At 46.2% G+C, this 16,551-nt stretch overlaps 1 protein-coding gene across 6 annotated transcripts in view; it reads right to left on the bottom strand.

The window, feature by feature from the left end:
- Positions 1 to 16,551, bottom strand: part of BACH2 (BTB domain and CNC homolog 2) — a 359,490-nt gene that overhangs the window by 16,823 nt on the left and 326,116 nt on the right. For all 6 annotated transcript variants that reach the window (XM_036316333.1, XM_036316330.1, XM_036316331.1 and 3 more), the window contains one exon: positions 5,321 to 6,919. In XM_036316333.1, the coding sequence (XP_036172226.1) occupies positions 5,321 to 6,919 (1,599 nt within the window). The remainder of the gene's footprint in view (positions 1 to 5,320; positions 6,920 to 16,551) is intronic.

The raw sequence follows: 16,551 nt of genomic DNA, 5'->3' as shown, positions 1-16,551 counted from the left end.
GTCTGTGAGTCAGCGACATCTGCCCTGCTCATCTGACAGGGCTGCTGTGAAGACTAAAATTGGATAGGAGACGGAGAAAGTGCTTTAAAAAGTTGGAATAGCCCTGGCTGGTTTGGCTCAGTGGATAGAGCGTTGGCCTGCGGACTGAAGGGTCCCAGGTTCAATTCTGGTCAAGGACACATGCCTGAGTTGCGGGCTCGATCCCCAGTAGGGGGTGTGCAGGAGGCAGCTGATCAATGATTCTCTCTCATCATTGATGTTTCTATCTCTCTCTCCCTCTCCTTTCCTCTCTGAAATCAATAAAAAAAATATTTAAAAAGTTGGAATTGCCTTGTAGATCTGACATATTGTTAATAATACTATATTTATTAGCTCTAATAAATATATTTTATTTTTCTTTGTCACATGGTTCCTTATTCTAGACATACAGTATGCTTCGAAATTCCAGATGCTAAGCACAGCTTTCTAGACATCACACAAGGACTATTTTAGTTAGAAATATGGCTAACGTCTATGCTGCCCAGCAAGGCCTTCTTTTCATTAGGTGGGCCAATTACAGACATGTGAAAAAAGATGCCCGATTCAACAAACCACTAAAGCAACTGTAAACATTTTACATGTAACATGTGCCTGGAAGTCAGCCTTTGGGCGGGAGAGTTAGAGTCAGACAAGCTCATCTAGGTGATTGTCAGTGTTGGTGCTGGGCCTTATTTCTCCCTGCCCCTGCCTCTTATAGAAACACACAAGGATACACACACACTCACATACTTGATCCCTCTTGATATGATTCATGTTAATAAAGCAAACCCAACTAATCAATACTTTTAGCTGTCTTTCCAGTACTTCCTGACTAAAGTTCACAATGGATTAGAAATGGGTGTGATATAAAACCGTGTCACTAAGAAGCTTCCTACTTAGAAAATACTTGTGACTTTTCTATAACTTTCAAATGTTAAAAATGAACCTGTAAACCAAAACAAGATACTACTTCAGATCCACTAGAATGGCTATAATAAAAAAGATGGACAATAACGAATGTTGGCAAGGATGTGGAGCAAACTGGATCCCTCATACACTGCTGGTGGGAATGTAAAATGGTGCCGTTGCCTTAGGAAACACTCTGATAATTCCTGGAAAGGTTGAAGAGAGTTATCATGTGATTCAGCAATTCCCCTCCTAGATATGTAACGAAGAGAACTGAAAACACATCTACAAAAAACGTGCACACAAGAGCTCACAGCAGCATTATGGACAATAGCCCAAAAGGGTAAACAACCCAAAAGTCACCAAACTGATGAATGGATCACCAAAGTGTGGTACATGCACATGGAATATTATCCAGCAACAAAAAAGAAATGAAGCAACTGATACATGACATATGGGGGGCATATCAATGGCAAGAATAAACCTTGAAAACATTATGTTCAGTGAAAGAAGCCGGACACAAAAGGCCACAAAGTGTAAGATTTCATTGATATAAAATGTCCAGTGTAGGCATAGCTATAGGGGCAGAAAGCAGAGCAGTGGTGTCCTGAGTTGAGGGAGGGTACCGAGGGTGGCTGCTGATGGGTATGTTGTTTCTTTCAGGGGTGATAAAAACGTCTTGGAATTAGAGTGGTGATAGTCATAGAATGTTGTGAATCATTCAAAACCCTTGACTTGTTCACTTTAACAGGGTGGATTTGATGGTATGTGAATTACATCTCAATTTAAAAAATGAACCCGTGTGAGATATATGTAATAAAATTAAAACATTATAGAAATACATAGAAATGAAACTTTCCCCTATACTCCTTCTCCCCAACTTTGCCTCCCATTTTCAGTCAAACTAAGACTTTGTTATGCAAAGTGTTACTTTTGTTACTTCTTATGACCTATTCATTTTTTCATCATTGGAAGAAAAAAAAATTTCCAAGCTGACTTTTTATGTAAATAGCAAACCCAGAAGTCATAAAGAAAAGAATGGATAACAACTACATAAAACTTAAAATTTTCTATATAGAAGAAGATACCATAAGTTAAAAAACCCCTGGAAAAATATAGAAAACATTTATCAGAAAGGGTTAATATTCCTATATTAAGGATTCTGTACACTGATTGAAAGACAACACGAAAGAAAAAGGGACAAAGATGTCAACCTCATTAGCAGTCATCCTTTTTTTGCCCATCACATTGGCAAAAATTAAAAGGATGGATCACTCCTACTGGCAAGAACAGGAGGAAACTGCTGAAGGATATGGGAATTGCTACAGCCTTTGGGGAGAGTAGTTAGGCAGTATTTAATGAATGAGCATAACCTTTAACCCACTTAAGGAACTCTAACCCATAAAAATAAAAGCACCACTACTAAATATCTTCACAAAAATATTTATTGCAGCGTTTATAAGAGGGGGAAAATTTGAAACAACTGGAATGGCTGCTGAGAGATGACAGATGAGTAAATTGTGGTTTATGGGACTGATGGATGTTAAAGAAGCCCCATGTGATGGACCTAGAGGCATGTACACAGGAGACAGCTGTGTGGAAAAGCAAGTCACTGAGTAATTACTCTGTAAGTGCCATGAAAATAAAACCTAAGCCTCTAGAGATGTGGACATGTTGTTGTAGGCACAGAGAATTTGGTGGGCCAGGAACTGGGTATGCTGTTTGGTTATTAAAAAAAAAAGAAAGTTTAAAAAGCTGATTGTTGTAAAGGACAGTACTGTGCTAACTTAAGCTTTCTTCAGCGCTAGGGAATCATTAGAAAGGATGAGAGAGGCCAACACTGATGAGATGAGAGAGTTAACGGGGCAGAACCAGAACATCTTATAGGAGGCTGACACCTCTTTTGATTGAACATTCTGGCTCCTCACAGAGTACCTGCAGTACTGGACAGGTGCCTGGCTGGCGGTGAGGACTCTTTCTGGCTTTTGACTCTGATCTCTCCTTGGGGGAGAAGTTACTTGGAAGAGAAGTTACCTGGACCTTACACAAGAGCAAACTGGGGCAGAATCAGCCCAGTACACGTTGGATTCTTCTCGATCAGTGCAGGGAAATGAGTTATGAGTCACGTTTGTAAAGGATTTGCCTTCAATGTTATTACAGGGCACCATACTCCCACCAGGGTCAAAGGAACTCCCGTAAGCAAGTGATGAACTCAAAGATGAGCAGTGATGATGAGTCCCTGAAATAGTTCTTGGAAAACGTAATCTCCTCTACTCTAGGAAAACTAAAACGTCAAACTGGGAAAAACCTTAGCTTTCCTGTGTCGATCCTGTCCTAAATGTACTACCAAGAGGGGCGAAGTGTGATTTCTGACATGGCATAGAACTTCGGTAAATGTCACTTCTTCCACTGTTTAGATATGCAAAAATCCTAATAATAAAAAAGTAAAAATAAGGTACTTTTTAAAGCAGTGGTATTTTTCAAGGGGAGACTAGTCCTGTTCATGACTATTTTTATAGGTTGAATGAATCCTCCTTTAAGCTGATTCATGTAGAACTGAAAAGCTCTAAGGCAGACGAAAGATGGCTCAAACATAAGAAAAACCATGGGCTCTTGTTGATGGCATTTAGTCCCAAGAAGTGGCTTTCAGCTCTCTTTTGGGATAGCAGAGAAACCACAGAGCTTTATGTGAAACGGACAGTTCATTGAGCATGTGCAAACGTCACAAAAACACAGCCCCTTTAGCCTAACGGCAGGGCTCCTCTTGAGGGAGAGACAAAAAACAAAGACTTGGAGGCTTTCTGTTTTTGTGTGTGACACCAATCCTTGGCGAGATCACGTCACTACGTGGACGAGCCAGACCCAGTGACGAGGCCTCTGCATCGGGGCGCTTATGGAAAGCTTCAGGGGAAGAGACGACAACCTCACAAAGGTGATCGGAGGGAAAGGAGTGAGCGAGGGGGGAGAGCACAACCTCTGGCTGTTCTCACAAGACTTCTGGTCTCTGAGGCTAGAGACACAGACGCGCCTCTGGCTTGGCACAAGCTCCCACCCAAACCTGAGGGGATATGGTGTAGTTGAGTAGAGATAGTTCCCATTCAAATTGCCTTTACAATTTCTTTTAACTCAATTAAAGCCTACCTTTCTCCATTTTTTGCCAGGCAAAAAGAAGAGAGGGCTATCCAGCAAAACAAGGCAGTGATCACAGGTTATTTCTGCAGTTGGCACGGAGGGCTTTGGAATCTATTTTCAAAACATGCCCGAACTAAAGCCCCGGGTGCTTCTCGCCAAGCGTGCAGAGACAGCATGTGGCTCTGTGAAAAGCCACCTCACCCATGTGGCATTTCCGCTGCCTGGTGGGGTTAGCATCCCTGCCCTACTAGAGGCTGAGATCCAGGGAGCGCAGGCCTCCTGAGGACCACGCTTCGTCTCCCTCTGTGTCTTTTGAATAAGCAGCTCTGAAGAGGGACTTCCCACTGGATGCGCTCACTCTAGGTCCAGAGGCAGGTCTGAGACACAGGCGGCAGTCTCAGGCTGGTTCCTGGTCACCAGGTTAGGCCGTGCCAGATTGTGGCACAGACTCCCTCATCTCTTCCCAGGGGCCTCTGAGGGGGTGGGGGGAGGGGAAACACAAGGGGTGTCTGTTCTTTCTTCCCTGAGCAATGTGGCTGGTATCGCTCCTGCTCCCTCTCCCAGCGTTGGTGAGACATGGATGGAGCCTGGCAATTGTTACCTATAAAGTACTTTGCTTTTGGGGTGGACCGAAACGGGCACTCAACCCCACTGCGCCCCAAAATAACTCCTCACCATTTGTGGGGAGCCTGGGAAGTGGTATGTTATTAAGTTATGTGTGACTGATTACGGTGCTTCTGCAATGACCCTGAGCCCAGAAGGGATGGTGTGAGCTGTCCATCTGCACGGGTTGGCCCCAGGGTCTTCTGTTGATAAGGAAAATGTAAAGGGTGCTAGAAAAGCACTTGTTTAGTGTGGATCTATCTAGTTTTAATGGGTTTTGAAAGTGTTTCTATATTTCCCTTCACACTGAAGGGGTGAGGAGCAAGGACGAAGGTGATGGGTACAGCATCCGTTCAGAGCAGATGGAGAAGGAGCAAGGGAGGTCTGAAGTACCTGGACATGCTGCTTTCATGCTTTTTTTCAATAAGCAGTTTGTATCTACTAGTTGACTATTAAATCTAGGTAAATTTCAAGTGCTTTCTAGGACAAAAGTGATTAATTTGGAATCAGTTTGAACCATCCATGAACAAGGGAGGCAGTCCCTTTACCTTCAATCTTGGCAAATAAGAACACTCTGTGAGTGGTGGGGAGGGGGCAGGGAGAGTCCAGATAAAGGACTGAGAGAGTGGATGACATGCTTGAATTTAGGCGGGTTCCCTACCTCCTGGCCCCTGTCCTGCACAGGACACGACTCACTGTCTGCTTCCGAGAACGATCCGGATTCGTCACTGGAGTTGGTTCCGTAAGACTGCTCACATTTAATTTGGGGTCGGACTTGGTTGTACATTCCATCTCCCATCAGGCCTGGTTCCTGATGTTCTGTGGCAAGGAATCTGGCTCCCTGGGAACAGGGTGAGGAGGAGAACTCACAGAGAGGGAGGCTGCAGGGCGAGCCCCCGCTCCCGTCCTCCGCGTAGGAATAGGAGGAGCACGAACTGGAAGTCCTGGTCCTGGTCTCCAAGGGGGGCGAGCGAGGGCAGACCTTGATTGGCACCGGGCAGCTAGTGTTGGGCCGCATCCTTCCTGGCAAGTGGTCGGCCATCAGCCCACCGTGGGGGTAGGCCTGCGAGCTGGGGAGGGACTGGCCAGCCCCCACCCACAGACCCTTTGGCACCGGCTCAGAGAGGTCTTTGTCCAGACTGCTTACCCCAGAATACGAATGCACCGAAGTGCTCACTTGGTCACAAGCGCTCGAGGAGAAGATGACACTTCTCCGGTCCAGCTCTCCTTCCTGCTTACAGAGAGCCTCCACCCCAGGGCCCTTGAGGGGCGACCCCATCGGGAGGCTGGATGCATCCTTCTGGCCCCCGTGGGCCTGTCCATAATTCCCCGAGAAGGGGGCGTAGTCAGTTTTAAGGTCACCCTGAGTGATGCCCTTGTCGAAAGGGCACGCGGAACTCCTGGCAAAGTGCTGCTGAGATGTGCCGGGCAGGCCAGACAGCTCCGCACTTTTTGTTACGCTGAACAGAGACCTCAGGCAGGAGGGGGAGGCCAGGGTCCTGGACCTCTCCAGGCAGGCGGCCCCCGAGGGGGGCGCAGGGGCGGGCGCGGGGCTGGGCTGCTTCCGGTCCATTTCCACGTCCCCCGCTCGGTCCTTGGCGTCAGGCTCGTCCCCGGACAGGCAGAGCGTGATGCTCTCCTCCTCGTTCTCCTCACTGGGCGGCTCGCTTTTGATCTGCCCCATGGCGAGCCCGGGCTTGAGGCTGTGGCCGGAGCTGTCTTCACCGAATGTGCTTGCGAAACCTGAGGTACTGTGTGAGGATGCATTGTAGACATTCTTGGTACATGCGAGCTGGTATTTCTTGTATCGCGGGTACTGCGTCAACGCGTCCTTCTCGGAGCTCTCCTTGGTGTCCGTGGGCCCGTCGGCCTCGGGCGCCAGCAAAGCCTCTTCCTTCTGGGCTCCCGGGATGGCCGTGGGCTCGAAGCTGCCGGGGTGTGGGAGCGGCTGGTCCCTGGGGCAGGCCATCTTGGCCGTCTCCGACTCCATCGTCTCCTCCTCCTCTTCCTCTTCCTCCTCCCCCGCCGAGTTCTCATGGTCTTCGTGGGGGCGCGGGCAGGCCGTGTCCTTGCGGCACACGAACAGGCCATCCTCGCTGTTCAGCAGCTGGGTCTGCAGGAAGCTGAAGCAGGAGTCCTCCAGGTTGTGCATGCGCAGGAACTCGGCGCAGCGGATGACCTCGCGGATGTTTTCCCTGCTGAGCAACAGCTTGGCGGTGTAGGCGAACTGCAGCAGCGGCCCGAAGCCCCTGGCCGTGACCTGCAACACAAACAGGGAGAAGGGCCGTGAAGTCACCGGCAGCACCGCTCTTGTCCCGAATCCCTCAACCGAAGCAAGATAACCAGACGGGGCTAACGTCCCAGAACAAAGACTGCAAAGGAGCAGTTCATCCGTCCTGGACGCGATTCTGCGTCCGATAATTAGCGCCCGCCTCGCGCATGCGGCTGCTGGATCGCGTCGGCGGCGCACAGAATTGGAAATCACCAGGGTCAAGTGGCTGCACGGGACGACAACGGGTTCAGTGTTTGCACTAATGAAATATCCCGGCGAGGATGCACGGGAACAATGGGACGCCTATTAATTTCCCTCCCAGTCGGCCCTGCGGAGAGCCCTTCGGCACCAGGAGTGCGCGGACACTTGCTGCAGCTGCCTGGAGCCCAAGACGGCATTCCAGTTGGCTTGTTAACCGCGCAACTGGCAGTGTGGCCTTGTTCAAAACGGAAAGCCTGTAGGGTTTCAAAATAGTTTTGCCTCACTCACAAGTTCACAGGAGACATTAAAAGCACACTCTCATTTTGCTCATCATGGCTTCTAGTTGGGACTTTTCAGTCATCACGTCATACCCGATCCTACGATGATACTGGAGATGATGACAATCTAAAGCAGTGTTCTCAGCAAGAAATTAACCCCCAGCCCGTAAAGAATGGGGGTTGCAGGACTAAACAAACTGGCTGTCATTTGAAAGGTGGAAGCTGCTGAGTGGCACAGGACCTGGGCTAGTCCTTCCCTCATTATCAGCAGCAGCTTTGCCACACAGCTGTCTTCTCTCCTGGTAAACTGTCATGTGCTGCTCATCCATTATATTTTACACAGATTGAAAATGTGCTATTTATGCACACACACAGAAAATAACTTAGATAATTAGAAATACATTGCCTAGGGCCAATTGTTTTTCTCCCCGATGGAAGTGGATTAAACTTGCTGGTATCTGGGGCAGGCTTCCTTACCCTCTATGCAAAACCAGGCATCCTCGAGGTTCTTGCAAGCACTGCTGACCCCATTGGGAGGGGCGGCAGTCTACAACTTGTGATGTACAAATCAGGTAAAAGAAGCCATTGTACCAGTGATTTAAAAATATCTGCTAGAGGAATAGGCGTAGAGCAAGAGGAACTGGCAAGCTTTGTGACTGACTTCCACATGTATTAAATTCACCACAGCACACAGAGCCAAAACTCTTATGAGGACTTATATCTGCTGTTCACAATTCGACTCCGACATCAGCTCCTCTGGGAGCCCTCTCCAAACCTCCTAGACAGAAGGACTGACACACCCTCTCAGCCCCACAGCCAGAGTGAGGCAATGTGGATCCCCAGGGCAGCACTGGTTTTATATTACTGCATTCTTTCCCGTAAGGGAAATTTTTTAGATACATAACTGAGTGGGATTTTAATTGTTAAGAAGTTTGAAGGACTTTAAATAAAATTCCAGATTAAAAATTCTCTGTCATTGCCGAAACCGGTTTGGCTCAGTGGATAGAGCGTCGGCCTGCGGACTGAAGGGTCCCAGGTTCGATTCCAGTCAAGGGCATGTACCTTGGTTGCGGGCACATCCCCAGTTGGAGATGTGCAGGAGGCAGCTGATCGATGTTTCTCTCTCATCGATGTTTCTAACTCTCTATCTCTCTCCCTTCCTCTCTGTAAAAAATCAATAAAATATATTAAAAAAGAGGAAAAACTAAGATGGCGGCATAGGTAAACACCGGGAAATTGTCGCCTCACACAACAATTGAAAATTACCGCAAAGGACTGAGCAAACATCATCCAGAACAACAGGAAGGCTGGCTGAGTGTAAATTCTACAACTAGAAGGAAAGAAAAGCACGCTGAGAGCCAGAGGCGCTGCGGAGGTGAAGTGCAGAGGTACGGCGGCTTGCGCGCGCACGCGCGCGGAGGAAAGGGGGTGGCGCCTGAGGACGTGGCTGTCTTTTTGAATCACAAGCTCCCGACTGCTCTGAACTCCGGTTCCGGGAAGTCTCTGGGGACCCAGGACTCATACGGGGAGAGGCTGGTCTGTCCGGCAGCGGGCGAACTTGAGGGCGGCTTTCCCTCAGAGGTGCTTGCAGCCGTTACCGGGACACTGAGACGCGCGACTCCGGGAGGAGAATCGGCCATAGCTGCTTTCTCCGCCCTTTGACTCCCTGAGACCCCGCCCCACCCAGGCTGCGGCAGAGGCTTTTGCATGTGAATGTACCTAACTGCAGCCCAGCCAGGCAGACCTGGGACTTCCAAGAGAAGGCCCAAGGCCCCACAGCAGCTTGCATTGCTTCACAGCTGAGCCTCTTCGTGGCCCCTGCTGTGTGGCCTCAGGCAGAGGCTGAATTAGCACCTCCTTAGATCCAGGAGCCACTGTACCCAGTGGTCAGAGGGGGACCATCCAGACTGCAACTCCTCAGATCCATAAGGGACACACTCAGGGAGCAGACTCAGTGAGCACCAAAGCCCCACTGAAGCAAGTCTTGCCCCAGAAGGGTGTCTTCAGCACAGAAGTTCTCCCACTTTAGACACAGCTGATTCTCACAGCCAATTGGCCTGGAGGTCAATTCCTCCCAGTGATTCTACAACAACCAAGGCACCAAGAGTGCACCAAGAGTGTCCACCCCAGGTAACTGGGGAGGCTGAGCTACTGGGCCCTACAGGACACCTGGCGCACAGGGCCACTCTATCAACACAGGGAAGCTGCCAAAATGCGGAGACAAAGAAACAGGTCACAAATGGCAGAAATGGAGGAAAGCAAACGATTGGATACAGAGTTCAAGGCCACGTTTATAAGGTTTTCAAGAATTTTATGGAAACCGCCGATAAATTTAATGAATCCCTCAATAAGTATAGTGAGACCATGGAGGACATGAAAAAGGACCAACTAGAAATTAAGCATACACTGACTGAAATAAAGAATAATTTACAGAGATCCAGCAGCAGACAAGAGGATCCCAAGAATCAAGTCAAAGATTTGAAATACAAAGAAACAAAAAATACCCAACCGAAAAAGAAAAAAGAAAAGAGATTCCAAAAATATGAAGATAGTGTAAGGAACCTCTGGGACAACTTCAAGCGTACCAACATCAGAATTATAGGGGTACCAGAAGGAGAGAGAGGGCAAGATATTGAAAACCTTTTTGAAGAAATAATGACAGAAAACTTCCCCTACCTGGTGAAAGAAATGGACTTACAAGTCCAGGAAGCGCAGAGAACCCCAAACAAAAGGAATCCAAGGAGGACCACACCAAGACACATCATAATTAAAATACCAAGAGCAAAAGATAAAGAGAGAATCTTAAAAGCAGCAAGAGAAAGACAGTCAGTTACCTACAAGGGAGTACCCATACGACTGTCAGCTGATTTCTCAACAGAAACCATGCAGGCCAGAAGAGACTGGCAAGAAATATTCAAAGTAATGAATAGCAAGAACCTGCAACCAAGATTACTTTATCCAGCAAAGCTATCATTCAGAATAGAAGGTCAGATAAAGAGCTTCACGGATAAGAAAAAGCTAAAGGAGTTCATCACCACCAAACCAGCATTATATGAAATGCTGAAAGGTATTCTTTAAGAAGAGGAAGAAGAAAAAGGAACTCTTACCATTTGCCACAGCATGGATGGAACTGGAGAACGGATAAATACCACATGATCTCACTCATTTGTGGAATATAATGAACAACATAAGCTGATGAACAAGGACTGATCCAGAGACGGAGAGGCATTGATTGGACTGTCGGGACTTGGAGGGAAGGTAGGGGAGGGTGGGGGTAAGGGGGAAAGATCAACCAAAGGACTTATATGCAAGCATATAGGCCTAATCAATGGACATGGACAACGGGGGGGGTGAGGGCATGAGCGGGGGGTGGGGGGGGTGGGGGGTAGAGGGTAACGTGGGGACAAGGACACATATGTAATATCTTAATCAATAAAAAATATATTTAAAAAAATATATTAAAAAAAAAATTCTCTGTCATTAATGAGTCCTGAGATATTTGGTTAAAAAAGAAATACAACAAAAACCGTGACTTAGCCCCACATTAGAGCTCTACAAGGGCAATCATTGCCATCTCAGTTCCATTATACTTAATTGGGTCTGTTTCTACCATAAGACAGCAAGGTTCTTCAGATCATGGATTGTTTCATTTCTCACTGTAACTCTGCATCTAACTAGGGTCTCTCGAACACGATAAACGCCTGAGAAAACTTGTATATTACTGAGTATGTCATAAGTCTAAGTGTGCTTATAACATACAACTACAGAAGCTGACAACACTGCTTGGTAAGTGTTGTCTCAAATTATGTTTGGGGCAAGGCATTGAGTAAACCAACATACCAACCCTAACCAATGCATGCAGGCAAGAGTCCTTATTCGTCCAGTCTCCTAGAACTAGTATTAAAAAGCAGCTCATCTAACCTACAGTTTTGTGGTCTACTAAGCTGACATCATAATAGACTCAACAATTGTAACACTGTCCTATTGGCATTTCTCTTAGGAACCTTTAAAAGGGATGCAAGACAAAGAAGTGTGTATTTATAAGTAACCAAAGACGGCAACGAGAATGTCACACGGGCAGTTCTTCATTGGAACATAGCTCCACCACAAAGAGAGGAATGGCAGAATCAAGGCAGGGGTGACCCTCCGTAAGTAAGCGTCTCTGCTCTGTACCTCGGCGATCTGCCAGAGGCTGAGTGGATAATGCACATGTTTAGTTCTGGCAGATGTGCTCACTATACGGGAAATGGGGAAAACTCATCTCAATGCTATTTATGTTTTCTGTACAGACCTCCTCATACTCTCATTCTTACCACCATTTCTCTTCTATTTTGATGCTCTTACTCTCAGTAGGCCCCACCACCACCCACCACTGTGGTTGCTTTTAAAGATAATTCTTAAATAAGTCAGAGACACCCACAGGGATCACTGGATCAGTCCTAGGCGTCACCACTTGTCTCATGGCTGCAAGGAGCTGGAGAAAGCTTCCCCACTCAGGGAAGAGCTGATGCTTCAATGTATGAGTTGGACGGGGATGCTAATGAGCACAGTCTCCACATCCCAAATCAAATCACCAGTGCTTCTGGACTTAGGAGAATGATGAGCTTGAAGTGACTGTCAGACGGTCATGAAAGAGTCATGAATAAAAACAGGGCTATAAACTGTCCTCCAAGCCCAAGGTCAGGGGAAATGGTGCCCTCACCATGAAAATTTAAGAGTCCATAACTAGCTCTCCTCCCATAAGGGTTTAATCCTGCTTTGTCATATTCAATTGCTCAGCTTCTGTGTGCAGGCTCTGTCTAGTGCAGTGATGGCGAACCTATGACACGCGTGTCAGAGGTGACACGTGAACTCATTTTTTTGGTTGATTTTTCTTTGTTAAATGGCATTTAAATATATAAAATAAATATCAAAAATATAAGTCTTTGTTTTACTATGGTTGCAAATATCAAAAAATTTCTATATGTGACACGGCACCAGAGTTAAGTTAGGGTTTTTCAAAATGCTGACACGCCGAGCTCAAAAGGTTCTCCATCACTGGTCTAGTGAGTCAAAGTACTCATTCACCAAGCACCTCCTGGGGCCCAGCACTTTGCTAGCTGGTTCCTGTAATGCCCTGCAAGGCAGGCATGATAACCTTTTAAAAATATGTTTTTATTGATTTCAGAGAAAGGAAGGGAGAGGGAGAGATATAGAAACGTCCATGAGAGAGAAACATCGATCTGCTGCCTCGTGCATGCCCCCTACTGGGGATCGATCCTGCAACCCAGGCATGTGCCCTGACCAGGAATCAAACAAGCAGCCTACTGATGCATGGGATGACATCAACCAAGTGAGCCACACTGGCTGGGCTGCCTTGTTTTGTAGCCAAAGAAACTGAGAAAGAGGTGAGGGAATTCATCCAAGGCCATAGAGCTGGGATTCCAATCCTAGAGCTGTGAGGAATGGACAAGAACAAGACCCAGCCATATGCTCATGAAACCTACAATTCAGCTTTGTAGAAGAGGCATTAAACAATGAAAGTTAACTATTAAGTCACAATGTAAGTCAATGATGGAAGGGTTCTCACAAAATTACATATTTAACAGTCAACGGAGAAATCCAGAGCAGCTTCAGGAGAAGAGGAAAGTGCTGAGGTCTAGGGGGAATCCCGTGAACACTGGTGAGCAGGACACTGGAGTGCAATGAATTCCCGCTGCCTATGTCTGCTCTGGGTCACAGCTTGCTTTGAAACAACGGTACCTTCTGAACTGCCACAGGTGTCCCTCCCAGGAACCCATCTCTGGTGCACCTAGGCCAGCTGTAACACCTCCAAGTGCACAAAACAGAATGCAATTGCCCATCACACCTGCAGGCAGAGGCTTTCTAAATATTGGTTTAGCTCCATCTTGAGTAGGTTACACTATCTTTCCATTTTTAGGACTCATTAAACTCACCAATTATATTCATAAAGCAAATGTGATGCCATAAGCTATATGTTTATGAAACTGTGACTACTAGTCAGCCTTGTTATTTACTTTCTATTTTTTTTTTTTAACAAGCAAGGCTCTGATAATGGGAAAAAATAAGAAGGGATGGGTGGTGGAGAATCTTCCACAAAACTAATGACCCATGAAAATGTTATTTAAAAAGGTAATGATCAGGAATTTAAAGTGGAATGAAGTGGACTAGAAATAGCACACTAGTTTTATCTCACTGATGTTAATGGAACTGTGTTCCACTGTTGTAAGGGAAGCAGACATATCTAGGCTAAAATTTACTAGTCAGGAATGGCCTTACAGGCATGATAAACAAATGCAAAATATAGTATTAGTGACAACTTGGGAGAACAGTCTTGCATTTTGAATGAACGACTTTGGATGGATCGTGTTGAAGAATATTTTTTCTTAAACACATAACTACCTGGTTCCATAATATGCTCTAGATGAGGCTGAATCACACACTAGAGTTAGAAAGGAGTGTGCATGGGGGGCTAAGACCTAGGAGAGGTCTTGGTTGCTCCCAAGGAGGCAATGAACTCATCTGGGAGTCAGCACACACAAGGCAAGTGGCACTGACTTTCAGGTGTCAGGCCTGAAAGAAATCAGGTCAGACTACCAAAGTCATGCACGATGGTGGGAGTCCACATGCTGTTAATGTGTTGAAAATCTGACCCAGTGAAATGATGACCCTAATCCTGTATTCCCTTGTGCTGTGAAGTATCATCTCTATGCTGTTGATGGAAGGAAGATGAACTGATGAAAACTGAACTGGCAGGGGGCACGTTTGGGTGCTGTTGGCAGAGCTGGGGCACTCATTCTCAGGAGGTGCCCAGTTTGCTGCTGGACAGAGATTATGAAAGTGAACTTCTAAGTCTCATCTTTCTGGACTATTCAGGGATCAAGCATAGGGAATTTTTATGAGACTTGGAACAGCATTCCCTTCTTAAGCCATGTGATTAAGATCTCCTCAGTTGGTTCCGGCAATGTAAACACACGGCTGCAGCATTGAGCCATCTGCAGATGGCTGATCTGACAAATCAGGAGATCTGGTGGCTGCTCCCAGGAGAGAGGAGGCACACTTCTCAAGGTCCCTTAATTACATCCTTACACGACGGGGAACCTTTTATCCTCAGCAATACCATGCACATTCCCTGAGGAAGTTGGATCTCTCCTACACCGGCTTTTTATTATTATTATTTTTATTAATTTCAGAGAGGAAGGGGGAGGGAGAGATAGAAACATCAATGATGAGGGAGAATCATCAATTGGTTGTCTCCTGCACACCCCCCACGGGGGATTGAGCCTGAAACCTGGGCATGTGCTCTGATCAGGAATCGAACTGTGACTCCCTGGTTCATAGGTCGATGTTCAACCACTGAGCCACACAAGACGGGTACTGGTGGGCTTTTGAAAACACTGTGGCCACTGACCACCCCTCTCGGTTGAGTTCTGCACAGCAAGGCACTTGTGAAATAAAGAAAATGACACTGGTGACAACTCACTCTTCCTCCCCACCCCCTCACGGCACTGCATCCCATTCTGTAGGATGAAGACTGAATTAGCAATGAGCTGTCACTTCTAATCTGAATTTCCTATAATTTATATCCATATTATCACACTTATCTCCCCAAAGCAGCAAGCTATACAAGCATACTACGCTCAGGACATACTGGTTAAGTTTATTATTTCAACAAAGCTTTTGGTCATTTAGTTACTATTTTTTGCTTACTCATCGAGTCATTTATCAACCATGTATCAGGCACTCACTGTGCACTGTGTGAGGTCTGGGGAACCAGCTTTCTTAGATTCAAATTCCAGGTCTACTGTGTACCAGCTGTGTAACTTGGGCTGGTTACTTAACCTTTCTGTGCTTAAGGTTCTCCGACAGTAAGACAGCGATACCAGCGGTGCCTGCCTTGTAGTAAAACCTTTGGAACAGGGTCTGGCATTGAGTGACAACTATTACTACAGCTGTTGTTACAAAGAAGAATGAAGTATAGTCTCCTTCTCCAAGGAACTAAGAGGGTGACCAGGGAGACAAATGTTCAATACAAATGTCTACAATGGAACGTGTGTGTGTTACAGGTATTTGCAGGGTTCTAAGGAAAGACGTGCTGGGGGTGTCAGCGTAACTACTAAAGGTATCAGTGTAAGTCTTCCTAGAGGAGGTGACCTTTGCCCTGACTCTTGAAGGCTGAGTTGAAGTTCATCAGAAAAAGTTGAAGAAAGTCATGGCTGCTCCTTCACCTCCTTCAGGCTCTTCCTCAAATGCAGCTTTCTCAGTGAGGCCTCTCCTGGGCCTCTGTTCACAAGTGCCCTCCTCTGCCCTAACACCAAGACTGGTTACGAAGTGAACTGGCTACGAAGTGAACATGTGTGCTGTTCAGAAACTATTAGGAATTTCAAGACGATGACAGCAGAACCTTAAAAGTACAGGTTCCTTCTGAACACAGGTCCCTGTGCAATTGCACATGTCATATGCTCATGAATCCGGCCCTTTCAACACACACACACACACACACACACACACACACACACACACACACACACACCCTATCCCCTGCAGGTGAAACCGGTTCCCTGATTTCAGCGGGGGTGATGGCATCCTAGGGTGGAGGTCAAACAGTGGAACTCTACTAGTATTTGAGTTAAACTCCAAAGGCTAGCTGGCATGCTATTGTGATCACAGGGTAGGTTGGTGGTGACTGGCAGGATCATGGCTATCTTGAACTGAAATACATGGTATTTCTTTTTTTGATTAGTTAACCAGGTAGGTTAAGCAAACAATGACCTGACCTGAGTCCCCATTATTAAAAGGCATTATTTGAGACTCCTTGAAATTAATTCCTGGGATTATTGCAGGATGGACCCTACAATAACTCACACTTTCCCTATAAGTTCTCCTGGCTCAAGGGTTTGCAGAATATACATCTTGTAGGTTCTCCTAAATCAGGAAATATAAACTTCTTTTAAAATAAAAAAAACAAACTTTAAAATTATTCCAAAATTGTTTAGGTCAGAATCAAACCCATCCATCTGATCTATGTACTAAAATAGCATTATTTTAATACAAACAGGAAAATCTAAGTAGTTGTGACCAACTACTAACTTTAACATCTGACAATATAAACTCATAAACTGATTCTTTACTATTTATTGT

Source organism: Myotis myotis, unplaced genomic scaffold, assembly GCF_014108235.1.
Source record: "Myotis myotis isolate mMyoMyo1 unplaced genomic scaffold, mMyoMyo1.p scaffold_m19_p_7, whole genome shotgun sequence".
NCBI lineage: Eukaryota > Metazoa > Chordata > Mammalia > Chiroptera > Vespertilionidae > Myotis > Myotis myotis.
Note: the sequence above shows the minus strand (reverse complement) of the source record. Positions and strands in the feature narration are given on the sequence as shown.